At 44.7% G+C, this 25,914-nt stretch overlaps 1 protein-coding gene across 1 annotated transcript in view; it reads right to left on the bottom strand.

Annotated features, from left to right (window-relative positions):
- Positions 1–25,914, bottom strand: part of wnt6b (wingless-type MMTV integration site family, member 6b) — a 76,957-nt gene that overhangs the window by 43,054 nt on the left and 7,989 nt on the right. The window contains exon 2 of the mRNA XM_080199535.1: positions 3,860–4,080. Within this exon, the coding sequence (XP_080055661.1) occupies positions 3,860–4,080 (221 nt within the window). The remainder of the gene's footprint in view (positions 1–3,859; positions 4,081–25,914) is intronic.

Here is a 25,914-nt window from a genome sequence, read left to right on the forward strand (position 1 = left end):
ATGATGCCCACGTCCCATGAAAGGATACAAAAATAGTTCTGATGGATGTGGTTCACAAAATTAGGTAAGAAGGGAGCCAAAAGAAACATTTAAGATAACTTACCTTAAAAATCAGTCCCACTTTGGAAGGATAACCTCAATGTGGGTTTCCCTGTTTTGCTCACCTTCATATTACAGGAATATAGAAAGATTGAAATATAGAAAATAGTTGCACAGGTATGCCATTTGGCCCTCTGAGTCTACTCCATCATTCATTATCATCATGGCTGATCATCCAACTCAATAGCTTAATCCCGCCTTTCCCCCACAGCCCCCATGATCTTTGATCCCTGTGACGAATATGTGCTTGAATATGAGCTCCCTGATTAAGTTGATGGGCCAATCAGGGAGCCCCATGCTCTGTATTTAAACAGGCGTGCCAGTTCCTCTGACACTCCGGGTGTAGACTGCAGACTGAGAACACTCTGTATTGTGTTGTTGGATCTTGTAAGTAAAGGAATTTTGGTGAAGGGCCTTCCACCTCTGAGGTTCTATTACAATCCTATTCGCCCCAAGAGCTTTATTTAACCCTTTCTTTGTTGTGAGAGAGCAGCTTGCTGCACTAACACCGTGACAACAGCAGGCCTCGATCAGACAGTCAGTTCGGAGATATATATCTGGGTGGTCCACCACTTTCCCAATGACATGCTGCTGATAGAGGGAAACCTTTGTCATCAAGGAAGGCTGCATTCCCCTAACACGGGAGTCTCTCCTCATACAAACTGGGGGTGGTAGAGGTGCTGAAGGAAATTAAACATCGGGCACATAAGATGATGATATTGTTCATCTCCATTCCACATCTGTCCCAATTCAAAATGTTCTTTTCAGACTGATGGAGGATTTAATGAGTACCTCATGGCTTTCTTTCTACATAATGTTGATCAAAATCCAACTTACACCATTGAAAACAAATTCAACCACAAAATTGCTTTCTCCCAAGCATTTGTGGCAGGAATCTGTAACTGTGGAAGCAATCATTCTAGATGGCGCAAAATGAGAGAGGTAAAGGAAAGAGGTTTTCTTCACTGAACATCCTAACTTGTCCCACAGAAGCGTCGCACAGTGCTTCCGAACCAATAAGTCCCTTTGACGTCCTGCCTGTGGTGAAATGTATTGGTCAACATTGACACAGCAAGATCTCACAAACAGCCAATTCTGTTGTTGGTTTATTGTTGGGTAGGCCACACAGAACTGAGATGAGGAGGAATTTCTTCACTCAGAGGGTGGTGAGTCTTTGGAATTCTCTACCTCAGAGAGGCTCAGTCGTTGAGTATGTCGATGGTTGATAGAATTCGACATATTAAAATCATCAAAAGATGCAGGGATAGTGCAGGAAAGTGGTGTTAAAGTCGAAGAACAGCAGAGATCCCACTGAATGGCAGAGTGTTGTGGAAGGGCTGAATGGTCTATTCCTGTTCCCATTTCTTAATTTCTGATCCAAAATAGAAACAATGGGTGGGAATATTTCCCCACTTGCCTGGATTGGTGCAGCTCCAACAACACTTGGGCAGCACGGTAGCACAGTGGTTAGCACTGCTGCTTCACAGCTCCAGTGACCTGGATTCGATTCCCGGCTTGGGTCACTGTCTGTGTGGAGTTTGCACATTCTCCTCGGGTTTCCTCCGGGTGCTCCGGTTTCCTCCCACAGTCCAAAAATGTGTGGGTTAGGTTGATTGGCCATGCTAAAAAAAATTGCCCCTTTGTGTCCTGAGGTGTGTAGGTTAGAGGGATTAGTGGGTAGGGCTGGGTGGGGATTGTGGTTGGCGCAGACTCGATGGGCCCAATGGCCTCTTTCTGTACTGTAGGGTTTCTATGACATTTCTAACACTCAAGAAGCTCAACACCATCCAGGACAAAGCAGCCCATTTGATTGGCACCACATCTACAAGCATTCAATCCCTCTACCACCGATGTTCAGTAGCAGCAGTGCGTATTATCTACAAGAAACACTGCAGCAATTCACCAAAGATCCTTAGACAGCACCTTCCAAACACACAACCACTTCCATCTAGGAGGACAAGGGCAGCAGATACATGGGGAACACCACCACCTGCAAGTTCCCCACCAAGCCACTCACCACCCTGACTTGGGAATATATCACCGTTCCTTCACAGTGGCTGGGTCAAAATCCTGGAATTCCTTCCCTAACAGCACTGTGGGCATGTGGAGTGCAGTGATTCAAGAAGGCAGCTCACTATCATCTTCTCAAGGGCAACTAGGGATGGGCAATAAATGCTGGCCTAGGCAGTGACGCTCATGTCCCACAAATTAACTTTTAAAAATCTATTCTTCACATCTTCCCATGGCATCTCCAATACCTATTTCAACAGGAACACCTGTCTAAGGGACACATGAAGCAACATAAAGTTCAGGACAACTGGAGTCCTAAGTAAAGTTTCAGGCAGTTCATGATTTTAGAGAGGTGGGAAAGAAAATTAAAAAGCACAACCTCAAAAGCAGTAATCTCAGGGTTACTCCCTGGGCCACGCACTGGTGCAAAACAGGAGGATTGAGCGACTGAACACCTGGTTAGAGGATTGGTGTAGGAGGGAAGGTAAAAAATTTCTGAGGCATTGGGACCCCTCCTGTTGCAGGGGGGAACGTGTACAAGCTGGAGGAGTTACACCTTAGCAGGACCAAGACTAATATCCTCGCAGAGCTTATCGGTGGCAGGCTTTTTTTTTATTTATGGGACATGGGATCACTGGTGGGCCAGCATTTATTGCCCCTCCCTAGTTGCCCAAGGGCAGTGAGAGCCAACCACATTGCTGTAACTCAGGAGTCACATGTAGGCCAGGCCAGGTAAAGCCGGAGGATTTCCTTCCCTAAAGGACATTAGCGAACCAGATGGGTTTTTCTGACAATCCACAATGGTTTCATCAGTAGATTCTTAATTCTAGATTTTATTTTTATTGAATTCAAATTCCACTATCTGCCATGGTGGGATTCGAACTCGGGTCCCCAGAACATTAATTGAATTTCTGAGTTAATAATCTACCGATAATAGTGGTATTGTCGCTATTATTCACTGGTATTGTCATTGGGCTACTAATCCAGAGATCCAGGTAATGTTTTGGGGAGAATGAAGGAGCAGGAATATGAGCAGGAGGAGGCCATTCAGTCCCTTTAACCTACTCCACCGTTCAATATGATCATGGCTGATCCTCTTTCTCAGCACCATACTTCTCCCCATACTCCCTGGCACCTTCAGAGTCTACAAGTCTATCTAATTCCTTCTTAAGTATATTCAGTGACTTGGCTTCCACCGGCTCAGATCTCATCCAGTGTAGACCAGGATGTAACCTTACATGGTCCCCTGGCATGGAGACTACCCTCACCAGCTTCACCCAGAGCGGAAACACACCAGCTCATCCCAACATCAGCCATGATTACCCAATGGACACCCAAGCAGAACCTGCAGCGTCAGTAGCTATTCCAAGCCGAGATCTGTGACCATCGTTACAGCCCTTGGGAATGACAGACCCTGGAACCCCTCCTACAGTCCATATGGCAATCCAACCAATTATTCCCGAGCGCAGGGTTCCCCGTTTGGGAACATTTAATTCAGGATGTGAGGGGGTAATTGGGATTAAAAGAATAGACTATGAACCTGCCATCGCGAAATGTGAAGCTGATTGTAGTGTAGGATGGAGCAGCTCAAAGTGTTAGCCTGATAGGCAGCACTTAACCAGGGACCCTTGTGGAGAATTAGTTAATGGGGTTACACAGTTAGGCAACTAATTGATGGATACGCATATTCTTTGACCACCTTCTACCCTCCAGCCCGAGAACCCCATCCATGATCTGATTCAGCTCCTACCTTGCTGCAGGATTTTGCTGAAGTATTTATTGTGGATGGTACAGTTCCATCGACGGCTCCGGAATTGGAACTGGCACTCTCGGACCCCCAGCCTGGCTCCCTTTGCCACCTCACTCACGATCTCTGGCTCGGTCTGGCACAGCTCGGCCTGCTTCCCTGCCAGCCGCTTGGTTTTGCGACAGATGCTGTTTGGGTCCATCACCAAGGGACTCCCCACCGCCCTGCAACCAAAAGATCAGAGTCACCATCGCCACAACACAAGCCTAACTTCAAATGATAGCCCCTCGAGTCACATCACCCTGATCAGCACTGGAGCAAGGAGTGGAGAGAAGTGGAAGGTTATAAATATCAGTGAGGACAGTAGCTTTCTCTAGAAAAGCTAAAGTTTGAACTTTATTTATTATTGTCACAAGTAGGCTTACATTAACACTGCAATGAAGTCATTGTGAAAATGCCCTAGTCGCCACACTCCGGCGCCTGTTAGCGAGGGGGATTGAATATAAAAGTAGGGAGGTCTTGCTGCGGCTGTATAGGGCATTGGTGAGGCCGCAGCTGGAGTACTGTGTGCAGTTTTGGGCGCCGCACCTGCGCAAGGATATTTTGGCCCTGGAGGGAGTGCAGAGGAGGTTTACTAGGCTGATACCGGAGTTGAGGGGATTGAGCTATGAGGAGAGGCTGAATAAACTAGGCTTGTACTCGTTAGAGTTTAGAAGAATGAGGGGAGATCTCATTGAGACGTATAAGATGATGAATGGGATGGATAGGATAGAGGTGGAGAGACTCTTCCCGCTCAAAAAAGACAGTAGGACTAGGGGGCACAGCCTCAAGATAAAGGGGAGGCGGTTTAGAACGGAGTTGAGGAGGAACTTCTTCACTCAAAGGGTGGTGAATCTCTGGAATTCTCTGCCCGTTGAAGTGGTGGAGGCTGCCTCGCTAAATATTTTTAAGAAGCGGGTTGATGGGTTCTTGATAAGAGAGGGGATTAAGGGTTATGGGGAGAGGGCGGGAAAGTGGAACTGAGCCACGACAGATCAGCCATGATCTTATTGAATGGCGGGGCAGGCTCGAAGGGCTAGATGGCCTACTCCTGCTCCTATTTCTTATGTTCTTATGTTCTTATGTACATTGAGGGAGAATTTAGCACAGCCAATGCACCAAACCAGCACATCTTCCGGACTGTGGGAAGAAACCAGAGCATTCAGAGGAAACCCACACAGACACGGGGAGAACATGCAAACTCCACATAGATAGTCACCCAAGTTGGGAATTGAATCCGGATCCCTGGCACTGTGAGGCAGCAATGCTAACAACTGTGCCAAAGCTAAAGGTGACCTGACAGAGGTCTTTCAAAATATGAAACAATTCATCAGTTTGAGATGGCACAGTGGCTAACGCTGCTGCCTCACAGCACCAGGGACCTGGGTTCAATTCCAGCCTGGTGTCACTGTCTGTGTGGAGTCTGCATGTCCTTCCCAAGTCTGCGTGGGTTTCCTCCAGGTGCCCGGTTTCCTCCCACAGTCCAAAGATGTGCAGGTTAGGTGGATTGGCCATGCTAAATTGCCCCTTAATGTCCCAAGATGTGTAGGTTGGGGGGATTAGTGGGATAAATGCATGGGTCATGGGGATAGGGTGTGTGGTACACCTGGGTGAGATGCTCTGTCAGTGTTGGTGCAGACTCAATGGGCCAAATGGCCTCTTTCTGCACTTTAGGGATTCTATTGTTCTATGAAGAGAGACCATAACAAACGTAACTTCAGGCAGTCACTAATATATTCCATAGGGAATTCAGGAGAAAATTTTTTTACCAGTGAGGTTAGAACATGACACGACAAGGAGTATTCAAGGTGAATAGCTACATGTAAGGGAATGCTGGAGAGGGAAAGACCAGCAGGATTGGCTGGTTTGATCCATAGAGGAGGAGGGGAGGAGGTTCATGTGAAGCAAAAAACTCTCGGGCTGAATGGTGAGTTTCTGTGCTGGTGTCAGAAGTGTTTGAGCTAAACTTTTGCTACCCTGAGGGGCTGGAACCAAATTGGGCAAATGCCCGCTGCTTACTGGACTAGTTTGTGTTTCATTGAATTCCAACATACGTACACACCCACCCATATACACACACACACACACATACACACAGACACAAATGCACACACAAATACACACACACATAAACGTATAAAAATATACACACACACATATACACACACACATACATGCAAAAATACACACACATACAAATACACACACAGATGCACAAATACATACACAAACACACACACATATACAAATACACACACATGCATGCACAAAAACATACATAAACACACACACATAAATATACACACACACTCTCACACATACACACACAGTCATTATACCCAGACTCACATACATACATTAACACACACACAGTAACACACACACATACATAGGCACATTCACACAGTAACATAAGGCACACAGACACCACACCCACACACATGTATTAACATGCGCAGACACACTCTCACAGTAACATACAGACACACACACACGTACAGACACATTACACACACAGTAATGCACAGACTCACACTCACACTGACATCAAATACATACTTGCAGACACATGCACACGCACTCTAACACACAGAGACACATGCACAGATGACACACACACAAAAAGATACATATACTCACACAGATACAAACACATTCACATACATAAAGCACATGCAAACACGCACAGATTGCCACAAACACACACACAAACACACACACACACACACACACACACACACACACACACACAGATACAAGTGTCTGCACAAACACCAAATATCAACCACGCAACCACATATTCAGCAGCTCTGTTTCAAATCACAGTTTACTCCCCTGAGCATCTTGCTGAAGTGTATAAATTCTCTGAAAAAGACTAAGGCACAGGCAGGCAGTGCCAGATTGCCAAACTGAGATGTCAGTCCATCAAACAGAGAATATGTGTGTGTGGGAGCTACCTGGAGGAGAAGGTGCATCAGGAAACTGTGTGAGAGGGGAAGGTATATCAGGGAGAAATGGTGTGTGTGTGTGTGTGTGTGTGTGTGTGTGTGTGTGTGTGTGTGTGTGTGTGTGTGTGTGTGTGTGTGTGTGTGTGTGTGTGTGTGTGTGTACGCACATGTGTGTGTCTGTCTGTCTGTGCCTGTGTTTGTGTGTGAAGGAAGGCAGGGTCAAGTGAGTGATGGATGAAGCATCCCACCCCAGTCCCACATTTTAACTATCATCACAAAATCCTCAGTCTGTGCAATGCTGGACTCTGGAAACAACTGGCAGAACAGGTCCCTTCAGAGGGTGTAGAATCAATTAGCTATTGTACAGATGATGTGACAGACCAGAATAAGGAGGCTGAATTCCCTTTTCGAAAGGCTGAACTGGGCTTTGTACAATTTGAGACATCAGAGCCTTTTTCTTACCTCCCAAACATCAGGGTCACAAGTCTTGCATCATAACCATTACTTAACTACCCTCGGAAACCACCATCCCATATTCTGGCTCTGTGAGGTCTTTCCTGGTGTTACTCAGAGGTTAGGCATTCATCTGAGGGTTGATAACTCTCCAGCACAGCCATGGGGTCGCCAAGAATTGAAGTGATTACCCAGAGTAACACAGTCCAAGAGAAAAGTCAACAGGGCGGAGAAAAAGTTATGACTTTTCTTTCAATTTCTTTGAGCATCTTACTTTGTCGCAAATAAAAGCTTGTGCATGGGGTTGGAAAGGCTGTTTTATGGGATCACATCTACGCTCCTTGGAGTACCTGATGTAGAGTTCCCAATTCTGACTGGTGTACGGGGTGGGGTTATTTAATGATCTTGGGAGATCATTTAATAACCTCCGCCCGCCCCCCCAAATACATCCAGTCAGAACTGGGAACTCTACATCAGGTACTTCACGGGGGGTTTAGATGTGTAGATCTGATAAGCTGGAAATAGATTGAAATAAAACATTAAAGACAAACTGAATTCTCAATTCATGCATTGGAATGTTGGATTTGATGGCAAAGAGATATTATATATTTAACGAGTCAATGATTACAGACATAACAGGAAATAGCGAGTAGCGACAAGTGGGTCTCATCACAATTTTTTTAATTCATTCGTGGGACGTGGATGTTGCTGGCTGGCCAGCATTTATTGCCCATTCTACTTGCCGAGGGCAGTTGAGAGTCAACCACATTGCAATGGTTGTGCTGTCACATGTAGGCCAGACCAGCTAAAGATTCCTTTCCCTAAAGGACATTAGTGAACCAGATGGGTTTTTCCAACAATCGACAATGGTTTCACGGTCATCTGTAGATTCTTAATTCCAGATATTTTTTACTGAATTCAAATTCCACCATCTACCATGAGCAGGATTCGAACCCAGGTCTTCAGAACGTTAGCTGAGTTTCTGGATTAATAGCCTAGCGATAATACCACGAGGCCATCACCTCACCTAAAGCATGGAATGCAAAAGCTTTAATGCTGGGATTGTATCTCTTCACAAAATATATTAATAATTTGGAGGAAGGAACAGAATGTACTGTGGACAAATTTGCAGATGATACAAAGGTGGGAGGGAAGGTAGGTTGTAAGGCGGATGTACATAGTTTACAGAGAGATATTGACAGGTTAAGTAATGGGCAGAAAATTGGTAAATGGAATTTAATATTGGAAAACATGAGATTGTTCTTAATGCTTAATGTAAATACTTTGGGCAAAGACTTGGGGATGAGGTGTAGTAAAAGTGTATCTGGAATGCAAAGGGTTAATCTGGGACTGGGAAACAGCACTGCCCACAATGTGATATAAAGAGAGACACATGACCTGAAACTTGGGTCAGATGTCGACTGGACAGAGACCTGTGCAGAAGCAAGTATAGAGTTAATACTTTGGGCTCTCTGCTGTATGTATGTACATAGTTTAGTGATATTAACAAACATTTAACTATCAACCATTCAAGGTTCAGAACCTGTATGTAAGATCCACTGAACATGTAGCATATTGCTGTTCGTGGGATCTTGCTGTGCACAGATTACTGCCATGTTTCACACTTAATAACAGTGAGTACACTATTATTTCAAGTGCTTTGGGACATTCTGAGATTATGAAAGACGCTTTAGAAATTTCATTTTGTAGACTTTATTTTCTGATTTAAGTCCCTCCTTAAAATCTATCACATTGACCAAGCTTTTGTCACCTGTCCAAATATCATAAAATCACAGAATAGTACAGTGCAGAAGAGGCCCTTTGGCCCAACAAGTCTACACCCACGCATGAAAGGTCCTGACTTGTCCACCTAATCCCACTTGCCAGCACTTAGCTCATAACCTTGAATGTTATGATGTGCCAAGTACTCATCCAGGTATTTTTTTAAAGGAGGTGAGGCATCCCGCCCCCACCACCCTCCCAGGCAGCGCATTCCAGACTGTCATCACCCTCTGGGCAAAAAGGTTTTTCCTCAAATCCCTCCTAAACCTCTCACCCCTCATTTTTAATTTGTGTCCCCTCGTAACTGACCCTTCAACTAAGGGGAACTGCTGCTCTCTATCCCCTGGCAGCAGTGCCAGGGCCCTGGGTTCGATTCCTCGCTCAGGTCACTCTGTGCGCAGTTTGCACATACTCCCCGTGTCTGCATGGGTTTCCTCCGGGTGCTCTGTCTCCCACAGTCCAAAGGCGTGCAGGTTAGGCGCACTGACCATGCTAAATTCTCCCTCAGTGTACCCGAACAGGTGCCGGAGAGTGGCGACTCGGGGATTTTTACAGTAACTTCATTGCAGTGTGAATGTAAGCCTACTTGTGACTAAGAAATAAACTTTAATTTTACTGCAAACTAAACGATCAATTAGAATCATAATTAAATAGCAATCCAGACATTGGGTTATACTGTATCAGGAATGTAAGCTTTTTATCAGTCTTTTATTTTCTCTTTCTCTCTCAAACAATAAATGGGGCTGCTATATTCACCCCATCTGTAATACTAATCAGAATGGATTATTAACAAGATTGATCCAATATTGCTACTGAATACCCCAACTATATATTCGGTTATTTGTAACATTTACCATGCCAAAGGCTAAACACTTCAAAATCATTGCGATACAAATATATGAATTAGGAGCAGCAGTAGGCCACTCGGCCCCTCAAGCACCGTAGCTGATCTGGTTCTAACCTCAACCCGAGATAACCTTTCACCCCCTCGCTAACAACAATCTCGACAGGGCACAGACATCAGTGATATCTGTGGCCAAAGAATTAACAAGATCATTCTTTATATGTTTTGGAATGTTTCTGTTTTTTTATTGATTACAATCTGTATGTTTATTCTTCCCTAGTTTGTTATCTCACTCCCAGATATCATTATTTTGTACATTTTGTGTTATTTTTTCATGGGATGTTGGTGTTGCTGGAAAAACCAGCACTAATTGTCCATCACAAACCAGATATAAACCTTCTGAAATCTGCATTATATTCCAGTCTGTATCTCACTCTCAGGTATTTGTTATTCTATATATAAACCACCCCAAACCCCTTGATTAGATTCTAGTCTGTAACTCACTCTCGGGTATCTGTTATTCTTTTTATAAATCACCCCAAACTCCTTGATTAGAATCCAGTCTGTAACTCACTCCCGGGTATCTGTTATTCCATATATAAACCATCCCAAACCCCTTGATTAGATTCCAGTCTGTACCTCACTCCAGGGTATCTATTATTTGACATATAAACTACCCCAAACTCCTCGATGAGATTCCAGTCTGTGTCTCACTCTCAGGTATCTGTTATTCTATATTTAAACCACCCCAAAATCCTCAATTAGATTCCAGTTTGTATCTCACTCCCAGGTATCTGATATTCCATAAGTAAATCATCCTGAACCCCTCAATTAGATTTCAGTTTGTAATTCACTCCCGAGTATCTGTTATTCTATATATAAACCACCCCGAACCCCTCGATTAGATTCCAGTCTGTAACTCACTCCCGGGTATTTATTATTCTATATATAAACTACACCGAACCCCTCGATTAGATTCCAATTTGTAACTCACTTCCGGGTATCTGTTATTCTATATATAAACCACCCCAAACTTCTCGATTAGATTCAGTCTATAACTCAGTCCCAGGTATCTGTTGTTCTATATATAAAACATCCCGAATCCCTCGATTAGATTCCAGTCTGTAACTCACTCCCGGGTATCTATTATTCTATATATAAACCATCCCAAACCCCTCGATTAGATTCCAGTCTGTTACTCACTCCCAGGTATCTATTATTCTATATATAAACCACCTTAAACCCTTGATCAGATTCCAGCCTGTGACTCACTCCCAGGTGTTCACTATTCTATGTACAAAGTATCTGAATCTCTCTGTCAAATTCCAGTCTGTAACTCAGTCCCATGTATTTAGTACATTACCTGTCATGTAATGTGTAAATCTTTGGTTACATGGTTACATTATAGCTTCAGCAGTATCTCAGCTTCGACTCAACTGGAACAATCATTGTGCCAAACACTTAGTAATTAACCCACCCAATGTATATATCCGTGATGTGCAAATATTATCCAGCTGACACAATGTAAAAAGCTGTAATTCAATCTTCCTGCTAACATTTGTGAGCCACTCAACCATTACATCAGGACTGTCTGTTTAGATTGCAACCTTGTAGCTAGCTACTGATTATCTCCTACATAAATTCCTGTCCGGTATGCAGCACACGCCATATCTTAACTGCGTCTCAAGCAGAAAAGCAATTACGTATCCTGATAGAAACTTAATTGAAATATTTATCACTGACCATGTATTGTGATTGGTTCAAACTTCCCAGGAATCAATCACTTATTTATTTATTCTTCAATGCAATTCTCACTACAATCTATAATATCCTCCCAATCCTTATAGAATCAACTGCATGATATTTATAGAATCAACTGCATCATACTGATAGAATCAAGAATATCATGCTTATAGAATCAACTGGACTATGAAGAGAGACTAAATAGCCTGGGTCTGTACTTGTTGGAGTTTAGAAGGATGAGGGGGGATCCTATAGAGACATATAAGATAATGAAGGGGATGGATAGGGTAGAGGTAGAGAGATTCTTCCCACTTAGAAAGGATAGCAGGGCTAGAGGGCACAGCCTCAAAATAAGGGAGGGGGGGGTGCAGTTTAGATCAGTGTTGAGGAGGAACTTCTTCACTCAAAGGGTGGTGAATCTCTGGAATTCTCTGCCCGTTGAAGTGGTGGAGGCTACCTCGTTAAATATATTTAAGTCACGGGTAGATAGATTTTTGATAGAGGAGGGAATTAAGGGTTATGGGGAGAAAGCGGGAAAGTGGAACTGAGCCACGACAGATCAGCCATGATCTTATTGAATGGCGGGGCAGGCTCGAAGGGCTAGATGGCCTACTCCTGCTCCTATTTCTTATGTTTTCATGTAACTGCATCATACTTATAGAATTAACTGCATCATACTTATAGAATTAACTGTATCATATTTCAAGCAGTCCATTTCAAAGTGTCAAATGTATTGAAAATGAGACAAAGAACAATAATTATTTCAGGCTCTTTCTCCCCTAATTCCTAGACTCTGCACAAGTAATGTCCAATCTGCAAATTAGACACCTAGATATAGTGGATACAGAGAACATGTTTACACTAGTGAGAAAGATGAGGACTCGAGGGCACAGTCTCAGAGTGAAGATATAAAACTGAGATGAGGAGGAATTTCTTCGGCCAGAGAGTGGCGAATCTGTGGAACTCCTTGCCACAAGGGGTGGTGGAGGCCAGGTCACCGAGTGTCTTAAAGATAGATAAGTCCTTGATCAATAAGGGGATCAAGGATTATGGGGAGAAGGCAGGAGAATGGGGATGAGAGTCATATCAGCCATGATTAAGTGGCAGAGCAGAACCGATGGTCCGAATGGTCTAATTCTGCTCTTAAATCTTATGGTTTAAACTGTGTTTGCCATAGAGCAATCGACCTCTGACTTTTCAGCAATTAGGGATGGGCAATAAATGCCAGCCAAGCCAGAAATATATATATACTTTTTAAAAAAGCCTCAGAGGGAAAGGCCACTGAAACACAACATCAACTTGGCAGGAAAGTTGGAGTTTGTGGAAAAGCTGGTGAATAATTAAGTTCCTTTATCCTCCACCCTGTACTGCGCTGGCATGTTCCTCTCCGCAAATAACTTCCACCACCCCGCCACCTACCCCACCCCTATTATTTATTTTTATTTTTTATTAGTGTCACAAGTAGGCTTACATTAACACTACAATGAAGTTACTTTGCGAATCCCCTAGTCGCCACACTCTGGTGCCGTTCGGGTACACTGTGGGAGAATTTCGCATGGACAATGCACCCTCACCAGCACAAGTTTTGGATTGTGGGAGGAAACCCACACCGACACGGGGAGAATGCGCAAACTCTGCACACACAGTGACCCGAGCCAGGAATCGAACCCAGATCCGTGGCGCTGTGAGGCAGCAGTGCTAACCACCATGCCACAGTGCCATCCCTGCTGAATGAGGGAATGGAGCCTCATTCTGCACCGCCACCCCACCCCAGCAGCCCTGGGGAAACCAACGCAATAGATAACAAGCAGCCCCTCTCCTAGCCACTGTTAGCTGGTATTCAGACCCACACGTACTATAAACAACGCGACTGGTGTACCAGGAAGCGACGCGAACGAGCAGGCATGATTAGTTCATTTGGGAATTGGTTCATTTGTGGTCCAGACATTCCAGTACCACTGTACATGAGTTGTAATTGTTCAAAATATGCTGGAATGTTATTACCAAAATAAAGTAGCATTTTTTCTGTGGGGGGTGGGGGGGGGGGGTCATGGAGGGATCTTGTTACACACAAACGGCCATGATAACAACAGCAGCTGAATTTCAGAACTAACTCATCGATGGTGAAGTGCTTGGGATGTCCTCAGGTCATGTAACATTCTTAGAGTCAGACGTATACAGTACAGAAAACACCCTTTGGTCCACTGCGCCTGCACCAACAATAGCAAACCACCGATCTATTCTAATCCCATTTTCCAGCACTCGGCCCGTAGCCTTGTATAAAAGTTGGCAAATTATGTTAGCTATATAAAACATTGGTTAGGCCATACTTGGTGTACTGTGTCCAATTCTGGTCACCACACTACCAGAAGGATGTGGAGACTTTGGAGGGAGTGCTGAAAAGGTTTACCAGGGTGTTGCCTGGTATGGAAGGTATTAGCGATGAGGAGAGATTGAATAAACTGGGATTGTTCTCCCTGGAGTGTTGGAGGCTGAGAGGCGACCTGATAGAACGTTTGTAAGGTTATGAGGGGTATGGATAGGGTGAACAGTTGGAAGCTTTTTCCCAGGGCAGAAATGACAATTACAAGGGGGCACATGTACAAGATGCAGGGGGGTGGTGGGAGTGGAGGGGGTGATGGGGCTGAAGGTTCAGTGGAGATGTGTGGGGGACTTTTTTTACACACAGGGCATTGGGTGCCTGGAATTCACTGCCAAGTGAGGTAGTCAAGGCAGATACGTTAGCGACACTTAAGACTTATCTTGATAAACGTATGAACAAACGGGAATAGAAGGATATAAGCATTTTGTCTAGATAGGACATGACTGGTGCAGGCTTGGAGGGCCGAAGGACCTGTTCCTGTTCTGCACTGTTCTTTGTTCTTGTGCTCCTGGGGCATCGCAAGTGCACATCTACATATTTCTTTAATATTACGTCGGTCTCTGCCGCCACTATACTTTCAGGCAGTGGGTTCCAGGCTTCCACCTCTCTCTGGATGAAAAAGCTTCCTCACATCCCCTCTAAACCTCCTGCCCCTGAATTTAAATCTGTTCCCCTGGTTATTGATCCCTCTACCAAGGGGAAAATTTTTTTCCTGTCCACTCTATCTACAGCCCTCATAATCTTATGCATTGCAATCATGTTCTCCCTCAGTCTCCTCTGCTCCAGGGAACACAATTCCAGTCTACCCAATCTTTCTTCATAACTAAACCTCTCCAGCTCAGGCAACATCCTTAGTAAATCTCCTCTGTATTCTTTCCAGTGTCATCACATCACTCCAATAATGTGCATTCCAGAACTGGACTCTTTGTCCATGTGACCAATTTTTTGCTTAATATTGATGGGCGGCACGGTGGCACAGTGGTTAGCACTGCTGCCTCACAGCCGCGGGGACCCAGGTTCAATTCCGGCCTTGGATGATTTTCTGTGTGAAGTTTGCACAATCTCCCCGTGTCTGCATGGGTTTCCTTCGGGTGCTCTGGTTTCCTCCCACACTCCAAGGATGTGCGAGTTAGGTGGATTAGCCATGCTAAATTGCTCATTATTGTCCTAATATGTGTAGATTAGGGGGATTAGGCATGGGAATTGTGTGGGGTTATGGAGATAGGATGGGGGAGAGGACCTGGTTAAGATGCTCTGCCAAAGAGTCAGTGCAGACTGGATGGACTGAATGGCCTCTTCTGCACTGTGGAATTCCCTGATGTTGTGACAATAACACCTTGGCTTATTGTTAGTGTTAAAATAACACCAAGCAAAAGTACACCTAGTACTAAGATTGCGATAATGAACTATTTACATAATAAAATTATCAAGTTGTAATAAAATGTTGGTCTCCTTCCCCAAGAAACATTTATTGCCTTCGAGGCAGTGGAACGCATTTTAACTAGACTGATTTTGGGAATTAGGGGATTAGCCTCTGAGGGGAGTCAATGTGGTCTATGTTCCTCAGATGGAGGAGTTCTCACTAAAACAGAGAAAAATTCTTAACAGTGTTGAGAGTGGATGCTGGCAAGATGTTTCCCCTGGCTGGGGAATGGGGTCACAATCTCATCAGAAGAGCCCAGTCATTTAAGATTTCAATAAGAATGCTACCGAGACGTGATGGATTGAGTTATAAGGAGAGGCTGAACAGACTGGGACTTTTTTCCCTGGAGGGTAGGAGGCTGAGGGGTGACCTTATGGAGGTCTATAAAATAATGAGGGGCACAGACAAGGTAGATAGTCAATATCTTTTCCCAAAGGTAGGGGAGTCTAAAACTAAAGGGATAGGTTTAAGGTGAGAGGGGAGAGATACAAAAGTGTCCAGAGGGACAATTTTTTCACACAGAGGGTGGTGAGTGGCTGGAACAAGCTGCCAGAAGTCGTGGTAGAGACAGGCACAATTTTATCTTTTAAAAAACATTTAGATAGTTGCATGGTTATGATGGGTATAGAGGGATATGGGTCAAAAGCAGGCAATTGGGATTAGGGGTTATAAAAAAAAGGGCGGCATGGACAAGTATTTCCATGCTGTAAACCTCTATGACTCTATGAGGAGAAACTTCACCACTAAAGGGGTGTGAACCTTTGGAATTCTCTACCCCAGGGAGGCGTGGGTGCTCCAGCAATAGAGACATTCAATAGTGGTCGATAGTGTTTTGGATACCAAGCAAATTAAGAAATAGTGCAGGAATGTGGAATTAAGGTAGATGATTGGCCATAATTTAGATGGCCCATTTCTGCAGTGAATCCTTATGTTGTTGGTTAGAATATATTGTGACTTATTGGGAGAATACAGCGGCTAGTGGAGTGAAATAATTCCTCAGAGACCAAATTTCTTTTATTTAAAAGTAAATAAAGGTTCCCTTTATTTACAAACTTGTCTCCACTCCTACAAGTACTTCAGATACAAAGTCAGAATCCGGAGTGTCTGTAGCCCTGACACTCTAGGACTCTCTGATTGGGAAGGCAATCATTATCTCAATCAGGGAGCTCATACTTCAAGAGGCCAGCCTCATGGGCCTTGTTGAGTTCATTACACTGAGCAGTACTGAGGTTGCAAATCCAATTGGTGAATTTCACCTTAAGCGGGTCAATCATAGCTCCCGACAATTGGTCTCCTCAAGCGGGAGAAGGCAAAATTAGTTGGGGTTCTTCCTCCTCACCACAATCCAGAGCTCTGCGTGCACAGAAAGGACACACCAGGCTCAGCTGTGCGACTAAATGGTGAGCCAGCACTTGGCTTAGGCATGAAGGGTGAACACTGGGCTAGGTACCGGACGGTAGCCATGGAAATATGGTCGAGGAAGAGCCTTTGGGAGTAGAAGGCAGAAAACTGGCTTAGGACAATCTAATACCCGAATTGAACTGGTGGCACTCAGCACTCTGTCTAAAAGGGGCAGCAATGAACAAAAGGCAGCTAATAGCAGAAAACAAGAAGTCGAAGGAAATTCCAAGGGGCCTACTACTGTAGGCTCATATTTTCAAACATAAATATGCTCACATGTCCTATAGGCACAATGCAATAATGTTTCCTCCCAGAATATATCATTGAGCTCTTTGGGTGAAAGCTATTCCACATTGTTTTACAACCTTTGAGGTACAGGATAGCGGCTGGGCGAATGTTTCTATAAGAAATGTAAATTAGCAATCATTTTAAGTTTATTTATTAGTGTCACAAGTAGGCTTAGATTAACACCGCAATGAAGTTATTGTGAAAATCCCCTCATCACTACATTCTGGCACCTGTTCGGGTACACTGAGGGAGAATTTAGCCATGCACCTAACCAGCACATCGTCTGGACTGTGGGAGGAAACCACAGCACCCGGAGGAAACCCACACAGACACGGGGAGAATGTACAGGCTCTGCACAGACAGTGACCTAAGCCGGGAATCGAACCCGGGTCACTGGCACTGTGAGGCAGCAGTGCTAAACACTGTGCCACCGTGCTGCCGTATGACTTGCGATGTCTTTTTATCTCTTTCCTTTACAAGAAAGAAGACATTAAAATTACACATAAGATGGTTGACAGGGATCACAGTTAAACTGAGTAGTTCTCAACAAGTCATACAAGATCACAACATGAAGAGCTTACAAACACAAGTAGAGCCTATTAAGATTGAATTACAATCTTGAAACCACAGGCATTTATCCTGCCAAAAATCTCATACCGTATCCCTGAATCTCTCCCCAACCTTTGGCACTCAATCAGATTCAGTCTGCAATCTTGGTGTCATATTCAATCAACAGCAAGATCTGTTTCAAACCCCACCCCCCATCTCCTCCATCGTAAAAACCAACTGCTTCAACCTCTGAAACATGGCACACCACCCTCACCACCTCATCCTCATTGTCACTGGGACTCCTTCATCACCTCCAGACTTGATCTTTCAGTTTGTTCAACATCGAGGGCCCAAGGGCCTGTATCGTGCTGTTCTGTGTTCTATGTTCAACGTTCTGAGCCCCTAGACTCCAACTCATGCACAAAGCTGCCACCACCATTGGACCCACAGGAAATCCCATTGCAGGTATCACCCTTTCTCTGCTCCTCAGCACATCAAGTTCAATCGTGGGATGTGTGCATCACGGTCTGGGCCAACATTATTGCCCGTCCCTGATTGCCCTTGAGCTGAGTGACTTGCTAGGCCAGTTCAGAGGGCATTTAAGAGTGAACCACATTGCTGTGGCTTGGGAGTCACACGTAGGCCAGGCCAGGTAAGGATGGCAGATTTCCTTCCCTGAAGGACATAGATACATAGAAAATAGATGCAGGAGTAGGCCATTCAGCCCTTCGAGCCTGCACTACCATTCAAAATGATCGTAGCTGACCATGCACTTTTAATATCTCACTCCTGCTTTCTCTCCATATCCCATGATCTCCTTAGCGACAAGAGCCACATCCAGCTCCCTCCTGGACATATCCAATGAACTGGCCCCAACAGCTTCCTGTGGTAGGGAATTCCTCTATGAATGAAGAAGTTCTTCCTCATCTCAGTCCTGAATGGCTTACCCCTTATCCTTAGACTGTGACCCCCGAGTTCTGCACTTTCCCAACATCAGGAACATTCTTCCCGCATCTAGTCTGTCCAGTCCCATCAGGGTTTTATATGTTTCTATGACATCCCCTCTCATTCTTCTACGTTCCAGTGAGTACAAGCCCAGTCGATCCAGTCTCTCTTCACACATCAGTCCTGCCATTCCAGGAATCAGTCTGGTGAACCTTCTCTGACTCCCTCAATGGCAAGAATGTCCTTCCTCAGGCTAGAAGACCAAATACATACCGAAGGTGCAGTCTCACTAAGGCCTGGTATAACTGCAGCAAGACATCCTCACTCCAATACGCAAATCCTCTCGCTACTAACACCAGCTTGTCATTAGCTTTCCTCACTGCCTGCTGTGTCTGCATGCCAACCTTCAGTGACTGTTCCACTATGACACCCAGGTCACGTTGCACTTCCCCGTTGCCTGAACTGCCACCGTTCAGATAATAATCTTCCTTCTTATTTTTGCCAACAAAGTGGATAACCTCACATTTATCCACATTATATTGCCCCCTCAGCCAGCCTGTCCAAGTCACCCTGTAGCCTCTTAACATCCTCCTTACAGCACACACTGCCACCCAGCTTAGTGTCGTCTGCAAATTTGGAGATATTGTATTCAATTCTTCATCCAAATCATTAACGTATATTGTGGCATATTGGGGTCCCAGCACTGGACCCTGCGATACCTCACTAGTCACTGCCTGCCACTGTGAAAAGGACCCATTTATCCCCACTCTCTGCCTCCTGTCTGCCAACAAGTTCTCTAACCAAGTTAATACATTACCCCCAATACCATAAGCTTTAATTTTGCTCACTAATCTCTTGCGTGGGACCTTGTCAAAAGCCTTTTGAAAATCCAGATACTCAACATCCACTGTTTCACTGTTGTCACATCCTCAAAATATTCCAGAAGGTTTGTCAAGCACAATTTCCCTTTACTGAATCCATGCTGACTTGGATCCTGTCATCACTTTCCAAATGCTCAGTTATTGCATCCTTAATAATTGATTCCAGCATTTTCCCCACCACCGATGTCCAGCTAACTGGTCTATAATTTCCCGTCAATTTCCAGAGTCTATAGAATGCTGGAAAATGATGGCCAATACATCCACTATTTCTAAGGCCACTTCCTCTGGGGTGCAGGGAATCAGGCCCTGGGGACTTATTGGGTTTTAATCCCAGCAATTTCCCAATACAATTTCCTGATTAATAAGGATTTCCTTCAGTTCCTCCTTCACACTAGACCCTCTGTTCCTTATATTTCTGGAAGGTTATTTGTTTCCTCCTTAGTGAAGACAGATCCAAAGTATCTGTTCAGCTGGTCTGCTATCTCTTTGTTGTCCATTATGAATCCACCTGATTCTAACTGTAAATTGTCTTCATCAGTCTTTTTCTTTTATCTATAAAAGGTTTTGTAGTCAGACTTTATGTTTTCTGCAAACCTACTTCTGTATTCCATTTTTCCCTTCTGAATTAAACCCTTTGTTCTCTTCTGCTGGATCTTAAATTTCTTCCAGTCCTCGGGTTTGTTGCTTTTTCTGGTCAATTTATAGGCCTCACCTTTGGGTTCAACACCATCCCTGATTTCCTCCATTAGCCATGGATTTCCCCATTTTACTCTCACACCAGACAGGGATGTACATTGTTGAAGTTCATCTATGCGTTCTTTAAATGTCTGCCATTGCCTATCCACTGTCAACGCCTCAAGTATCCTTTGCCAGCTTATCTCAGCCAATGCACGTCTCAATGTTAGCTTTCCTCAAGTTCGGACACTAATAAACCAGTTGGAGTTTTGCACCAATTGACAATGGTTTCATCATCATCATTAGACTCTTAATTCCAGCCCAAAGATATGCAGAGGTGGATTGGCCATGGTAAATGTGTGAGATAGGACAGGGGAGAGGGCCTGAGTAGGGCGGCACGGTAGCACTGCTGCTTCGCAGCTCCAGGGACCTAAGTTCAATTGCCGGCTTGGGTCACTATCTGTGTGGAGTTTGCACATTCTCCTCGTGTCTGTGTGGGTTTCCTCCGGGTGCTCCGGTTTCCTCCCACAGTCCAAAGATGTGCAGGTTAGGTTGATTGGCTATGCTAAATTGACCGTAGATGCATAGGTTAGAGAGGATTAGTGGTTAAAATATGTACAGATCGGGGGGTAGGGCCTGGGTGAGATTGTGGTCGGTGCAGACTCGATGGGCCGAAGGGCCTCTTTCTGTACTGTAAGGTTTCTATGATTCTATTAAGTTAGACTGGTGCAGACTCAATGGACTGAATTCTATGATTTTTATTGAATTCAAACTTCACCATCTGCCTTGGCAGGATTCGAACCTGGGGTGTCTGAATTTAGACCGTGACACGACCATTCTGCCACCAGCTCCCTGAGATTTCTTTCACCTACAAATCTATCCATAGCCCCACTCATCTGACCTCAATAATTTCATTCAGTACAATGTTCCTTGCACGCCTTCCATTGTACATTTCGTGTTGCTGCCAGTTGTACAAAGGAAGAGTTTGCACACATATTGGACCTTTCATGATCTCAGACATCCTGAAGGACTTGGTAGGCAACATTTTGAAGCAATGCCATTGTAATGTAGGAGACATGGCAGCCAATTTATGCACAGCAAGCTCTCACACACAAAAATCAGATAATAACCAGAAAATCCACGTTGGTCATGTTGATTGAGGGACAAGGACCCCTCAGAAACCTTCCTGGCGCTCCTTTGAAAACCACCATAGGATCTTTATCATCCACTTGTAACAACGGAGGTTGGAGAGGAAATGATGTGGGGGGGGCTTGGCTTAAATTTTCATTTGAAAGATTGTTCTGTCAACAGTGCAGGTTTCTCTTAGTAGATATTAGCCTAGATATGTACTCAAGTCCCTGGAGTGGAACTTGATCTTGCCAATTCTGAATCACACTGAAATCACCTACCATCCTGGCCTCGCACTATATAATTCTTTATATTAGGCCCATTGACTCTGAAACATCCCATTCTGCCTTCAAAATGCCTCCCTGATTTTAATGACTCCATTATTGACAGCCATGCCTTCAGCTAACTGGGTCGTAAGCTCTCAAATTCCTTCGCTAAATCAGCCACACAGTGCCTAGCACTGCTGCCTCAAGCACCAGGGACCCAGGTTCAATTCCACCCTTGGGTCACTGTCTGTGTGAGGTCAACACGTTCTCCCTGTGTCTGCATGGGTTTTCTCCAGGTGCTCCGGTTTCCTCCCACTGTCCAAAATACATGCAGGTTAGGTGCATTGACCATCCTAAATTCTGCCTCAGTGTACCCGGACAGACATGTGGCGACTAGAGGATTTTCACAGTAACTTCATTGCAGTGTTAATGTAAGCCCACTTGTGATGCTAATAAATAAACTTTAACTCTCAACGTCTCGATATCGCCTTCCTCCTTAAAACTTGGCTCTTTAGGGGAGGAGGTGGCATCGTGGTACTGTCACTGGACTAGTAATCTAGAGATCCCCAGGGCAATGGTCTGGGGACCCGGGTTCGAATCCCACCACAGCAGCTGGTGGAATTTGAATTCAATAAAAAATATCTGGAATTAAGAATCTACTGTTGAAACCAATGTTGATTGTTGTAAAAATCCATCTGGTTCACTAATGCCCTTTAGGGAAGGAAATCTGCCACCCTTACCCAATCTGGCCTACATGTGACTCCAAAGCCACAGCAATGTGGCTGTCTTGTAAATGTCCTCTGAAAAGGCCTAGCAAGCCACTCAGTTCAAGGGCAATTAGGGATGGGCAACAAATGCTGGCCTAGCATCTCATGAATGAACAAAAGAAATGACCAAATGGTCATTGAAGTGGGTGGCATGGTAGCACAGTGGTTAGCACTGCTGCTTCACAGCTCCAGGAACCTAGGTTCGATTCCCGGCTTGGGTCACTGTCTGTGTGGAGTTTGCACATTCTCCTCGTGTCTGCGTGGGTTTCCTCCGGGTGCTCCAGTTTCCTCCCACAGTCCAAAGATGTGCGGGTTAGGTTGATTGGCCATGCTAAAATTGTCCCTTAGTGTCCTGAGATGCGTAGGTTAGAGGGAATAGTGGGTAAATATGTAGGGATATGGGGGTAGGGCCTGGGTGGGATTGTGGTCGGTGCAGACTTGATGGGCCAAATGGCCTCTTTCTGCACTGTAGGGTATCTAATTAATGGGTGGCGCAGTGCAAAAATTCATTTGTCTGCACTCTTGTAAAGTGTCTCGGGGCATTTTATGATGGTCAAAACATTGGCCGGAATTCTCCAACCTCACCCGCGGCTGGGATTCTCCAGTCCCGCTGCAGTGAATGGAAATTTGGCCGAGCGCCAAATTCCCCACTCTCACCGGAAGCGGCGGTGGGGTGTATGACACTGGAGAATTCCGGCCACCATATAAATGCAAGTTGTTGTTGTTGTCGCTCCCCGAATCCACGTCGCAGCCGATAATGTCTCTGTGAGAGGGTCGTCCTTTGCTGATCGGAACTCAACCTCAGAAAGGAAACTGCAGGAATTAACTGGCTTTCTCGCACTTAATTTCCATGCTCTTGTTTGAGATGGTTCAGTTGCGATTTCTGGCCGTTCGAAGCAAACTTTGACGTCTAACGGAGAGCAGACACATCTGGTAACTTTTCTAAATAAACCGCATTGTCCGTAACTTTGTAAGAAACTTTATCGTGTCATCACTGGAAGGAAATGTGAGGCAACATGAAATGTTTCTGCATTCGACAGGCAGGCAGGCTCAGCAATTTGTCCAGCCACTGAATAGCCCTGTTCTCTCCTCACATCTTCATTTTACACATGTCAGTCGGATAAAAATCTGTTTGAACCTTGCCAGGAAACCAGCACCTGCTGTTTCTCAACCAGCACTGCTACCCCTGCTCCTCCAGGGATTTTAACTGCCTTTTTAATCCAAAATAAAGTCAGATGTGTTCCAGTCATCTGCAAACAAATTGAAACGATACTAAAAACAAGATGGGCGGCACAGTGGTCAGCACTGCTGCCTCATAATGCCAGGGACCCAGGTTCGATTAGCTGGCTGTCAGTGTGGAGTTTGCACATTCTCCCCGTGTCTGCGTGGGTTTCCCCTGGGTGCTCCAGTTTCCTCCCACGCTCCAAAAGGTGTGCGGGTTAGGTGGATTGGCCACGTTAAATTGCCCCAGTGGATTTTTACCACAATGGAGAGGATGATCTAGTGATATTATTGCTAGACTATTAATCCAGAAACTCAGCTAATGTTCTGGGGACCCGGGTTCGAATCCCACCACAGCAGATGGTGGAATTTGAATTCAATAAAAAATATCTGGAACTAAGAATCTACTGATGACCAGAAAACCATTGTCAGTTGTTGGAAAAAACCATTTGGTTCAGTAATGTCCTTCAGGGAAGGAAATCTGCCGTCCTTACCCAGTCTGGCCTACATGTGATTCCAGAGCCACAGCAATGTGGTCGATTCTCAACTGGCCTTTGAACAAGGATAATAAATTTAAGATAAAACCTAGCCACTGATGCCCATGTCCCACGAAAGAATAAAAATAAGTTTCATGTTCGCCATTACTGAGACTAGATCTGAAATAAATCCCAGATTTATTAATTCAATTTAAATTCAGTGCACTGCCACTGTGGGATTTGAACCCATGGTTCTGGGGGATCAGTGTATTAGCCAGAGCCTGTGGATAGTCCGGTGACATTACCAATAGGCCACCATCTTCCCTCACATGTTGTCTTTATTCTGAACCACTTTCTGGCCTATTTAACCAAACGAGTTAATTGGCTGCCAACAAAGTGATAATGACCAGATTATCTGCCTTTCGTTTGAAGTTTAGGATAAATATTGGTCAGGGCGCCAGTGACAACTCTCTTCTTCAAAGTAGTGCCCACGGGAACTCTCGGATGAGACAGGGCCCTGGTTTGACATCTCATCCAACAGATGGCACCTTCCAATCTCGCAGCATTCCCTCTTTTCAGCGTAAGACCATCAGACCAGAGTTTTGTGCTGAAATCTCCAGTCGGAGCAGCTGATACAATAAAGCCAAACCCCACTCGACTCAGAGACTTAGGCGGAGAATAAGGAAAAATTGTCTTGGGCTTGTGGAGGAGGGTGGGAGTGGAAAGGTGGAGGTTGGTGAAGTGGGAAGCATTAAGTAACTTTGAGTAAAGAGTCACCTCAAAATGATTTAGTTTCACAATGTTCGTGCTAAGATATCACTGATATCTGGAAATGCAACACAGAGGAGCTAACAATCAGTAATGGTAGTGGAAAGAGAATGAAGAAGAGAGATAGACTACTTTCTGATCTACAAACAACCTTTTTTTAAATTATTCATTTATGGGACATGGGTTTCGCTGGCTGGCCTGCAGTTCCTGCCCATTCCTAGTTGCCCTTGGAGAGCAGTGGAGAGTCAACCATGTTGCTGTGGCTCTAAGCTCTTGTGTAGGCCAAACCAGGCAAGGACAGCAGATTTCCTTCCCTAAAGTGAGCAGGTTGGGTTTTTCTCCCACAATGATTTCACAGTCATCAGCAGATTCTTAATTCCAGATTTTTTTTATATGTTGAATTCAAATCCCACCATCTGCAGGATTCGAACCCAGGTCCCCAGAACCTTCGCTGATTTTCTGGATTAATAATCTAGTGATGGCACCACCAGGCCATCATCTCCCGCATGCCGTCCACCAGAACTACACCAGGACTTAAAGAGTTAAATTATGAAGAGTTGAGATTTTACCTCACTCAAGTATTTATACAGAGTTATAAATCACACCAAGTGTCTCTATTCTCTCCCCGTAATTTCGGTCTGACTGGCTGAGATTCTCTGCTGTTGTTTGTGCAAGTGTCCATCAACGTGGCTTGTGTTCTCTGGAGTTTCGAGCTTTCAGGGGGTTATTTAAATGAGAATAGGGTTAATTGAAGAAACTATTACAGGCAAGTGGTTAGAATCTGGAACACACTGCCCGAGAGTGCAGTGGAGGCAGGTTCAATCATGGTTTTCGACAGGGAATTGAATTTTTATTTAAATTCATTCACAGCATGCGTGTGTTGCTGGTTAGGTCAGCATACGCTGCCACTCCCTAACTGAACAGAGTCTCGCTCTCGGCCATTTTCGGTTGAGAGTCAACCACATTACTGTGGGTCTGGTGTCACATGTAGGCCGGACCGGGTGAGGATGACCTTCCGTAAAGGTGGGTTTTTACAAAAATCGACAACGGTCTCATGGTCATCAGTAGATTCTTAATT

Source organism: Carcharhinus amblyrhynchos, chromosome 11, assembly GCF_965287045.1.
Source record: "Carcharhinus amblyrhynchos chromosome 11, sCarAmb.v2.hapA, whole genome shotgun sequence".
In the NCBI taxonomy this organism is placed as follows: Eukaryota; Metazoa; Chordata; class Chondrichthyes; order Carcharhiniformes; family Carcharhinidae; genus Carcharhinus; species Carcharhinus amblyrhynchos.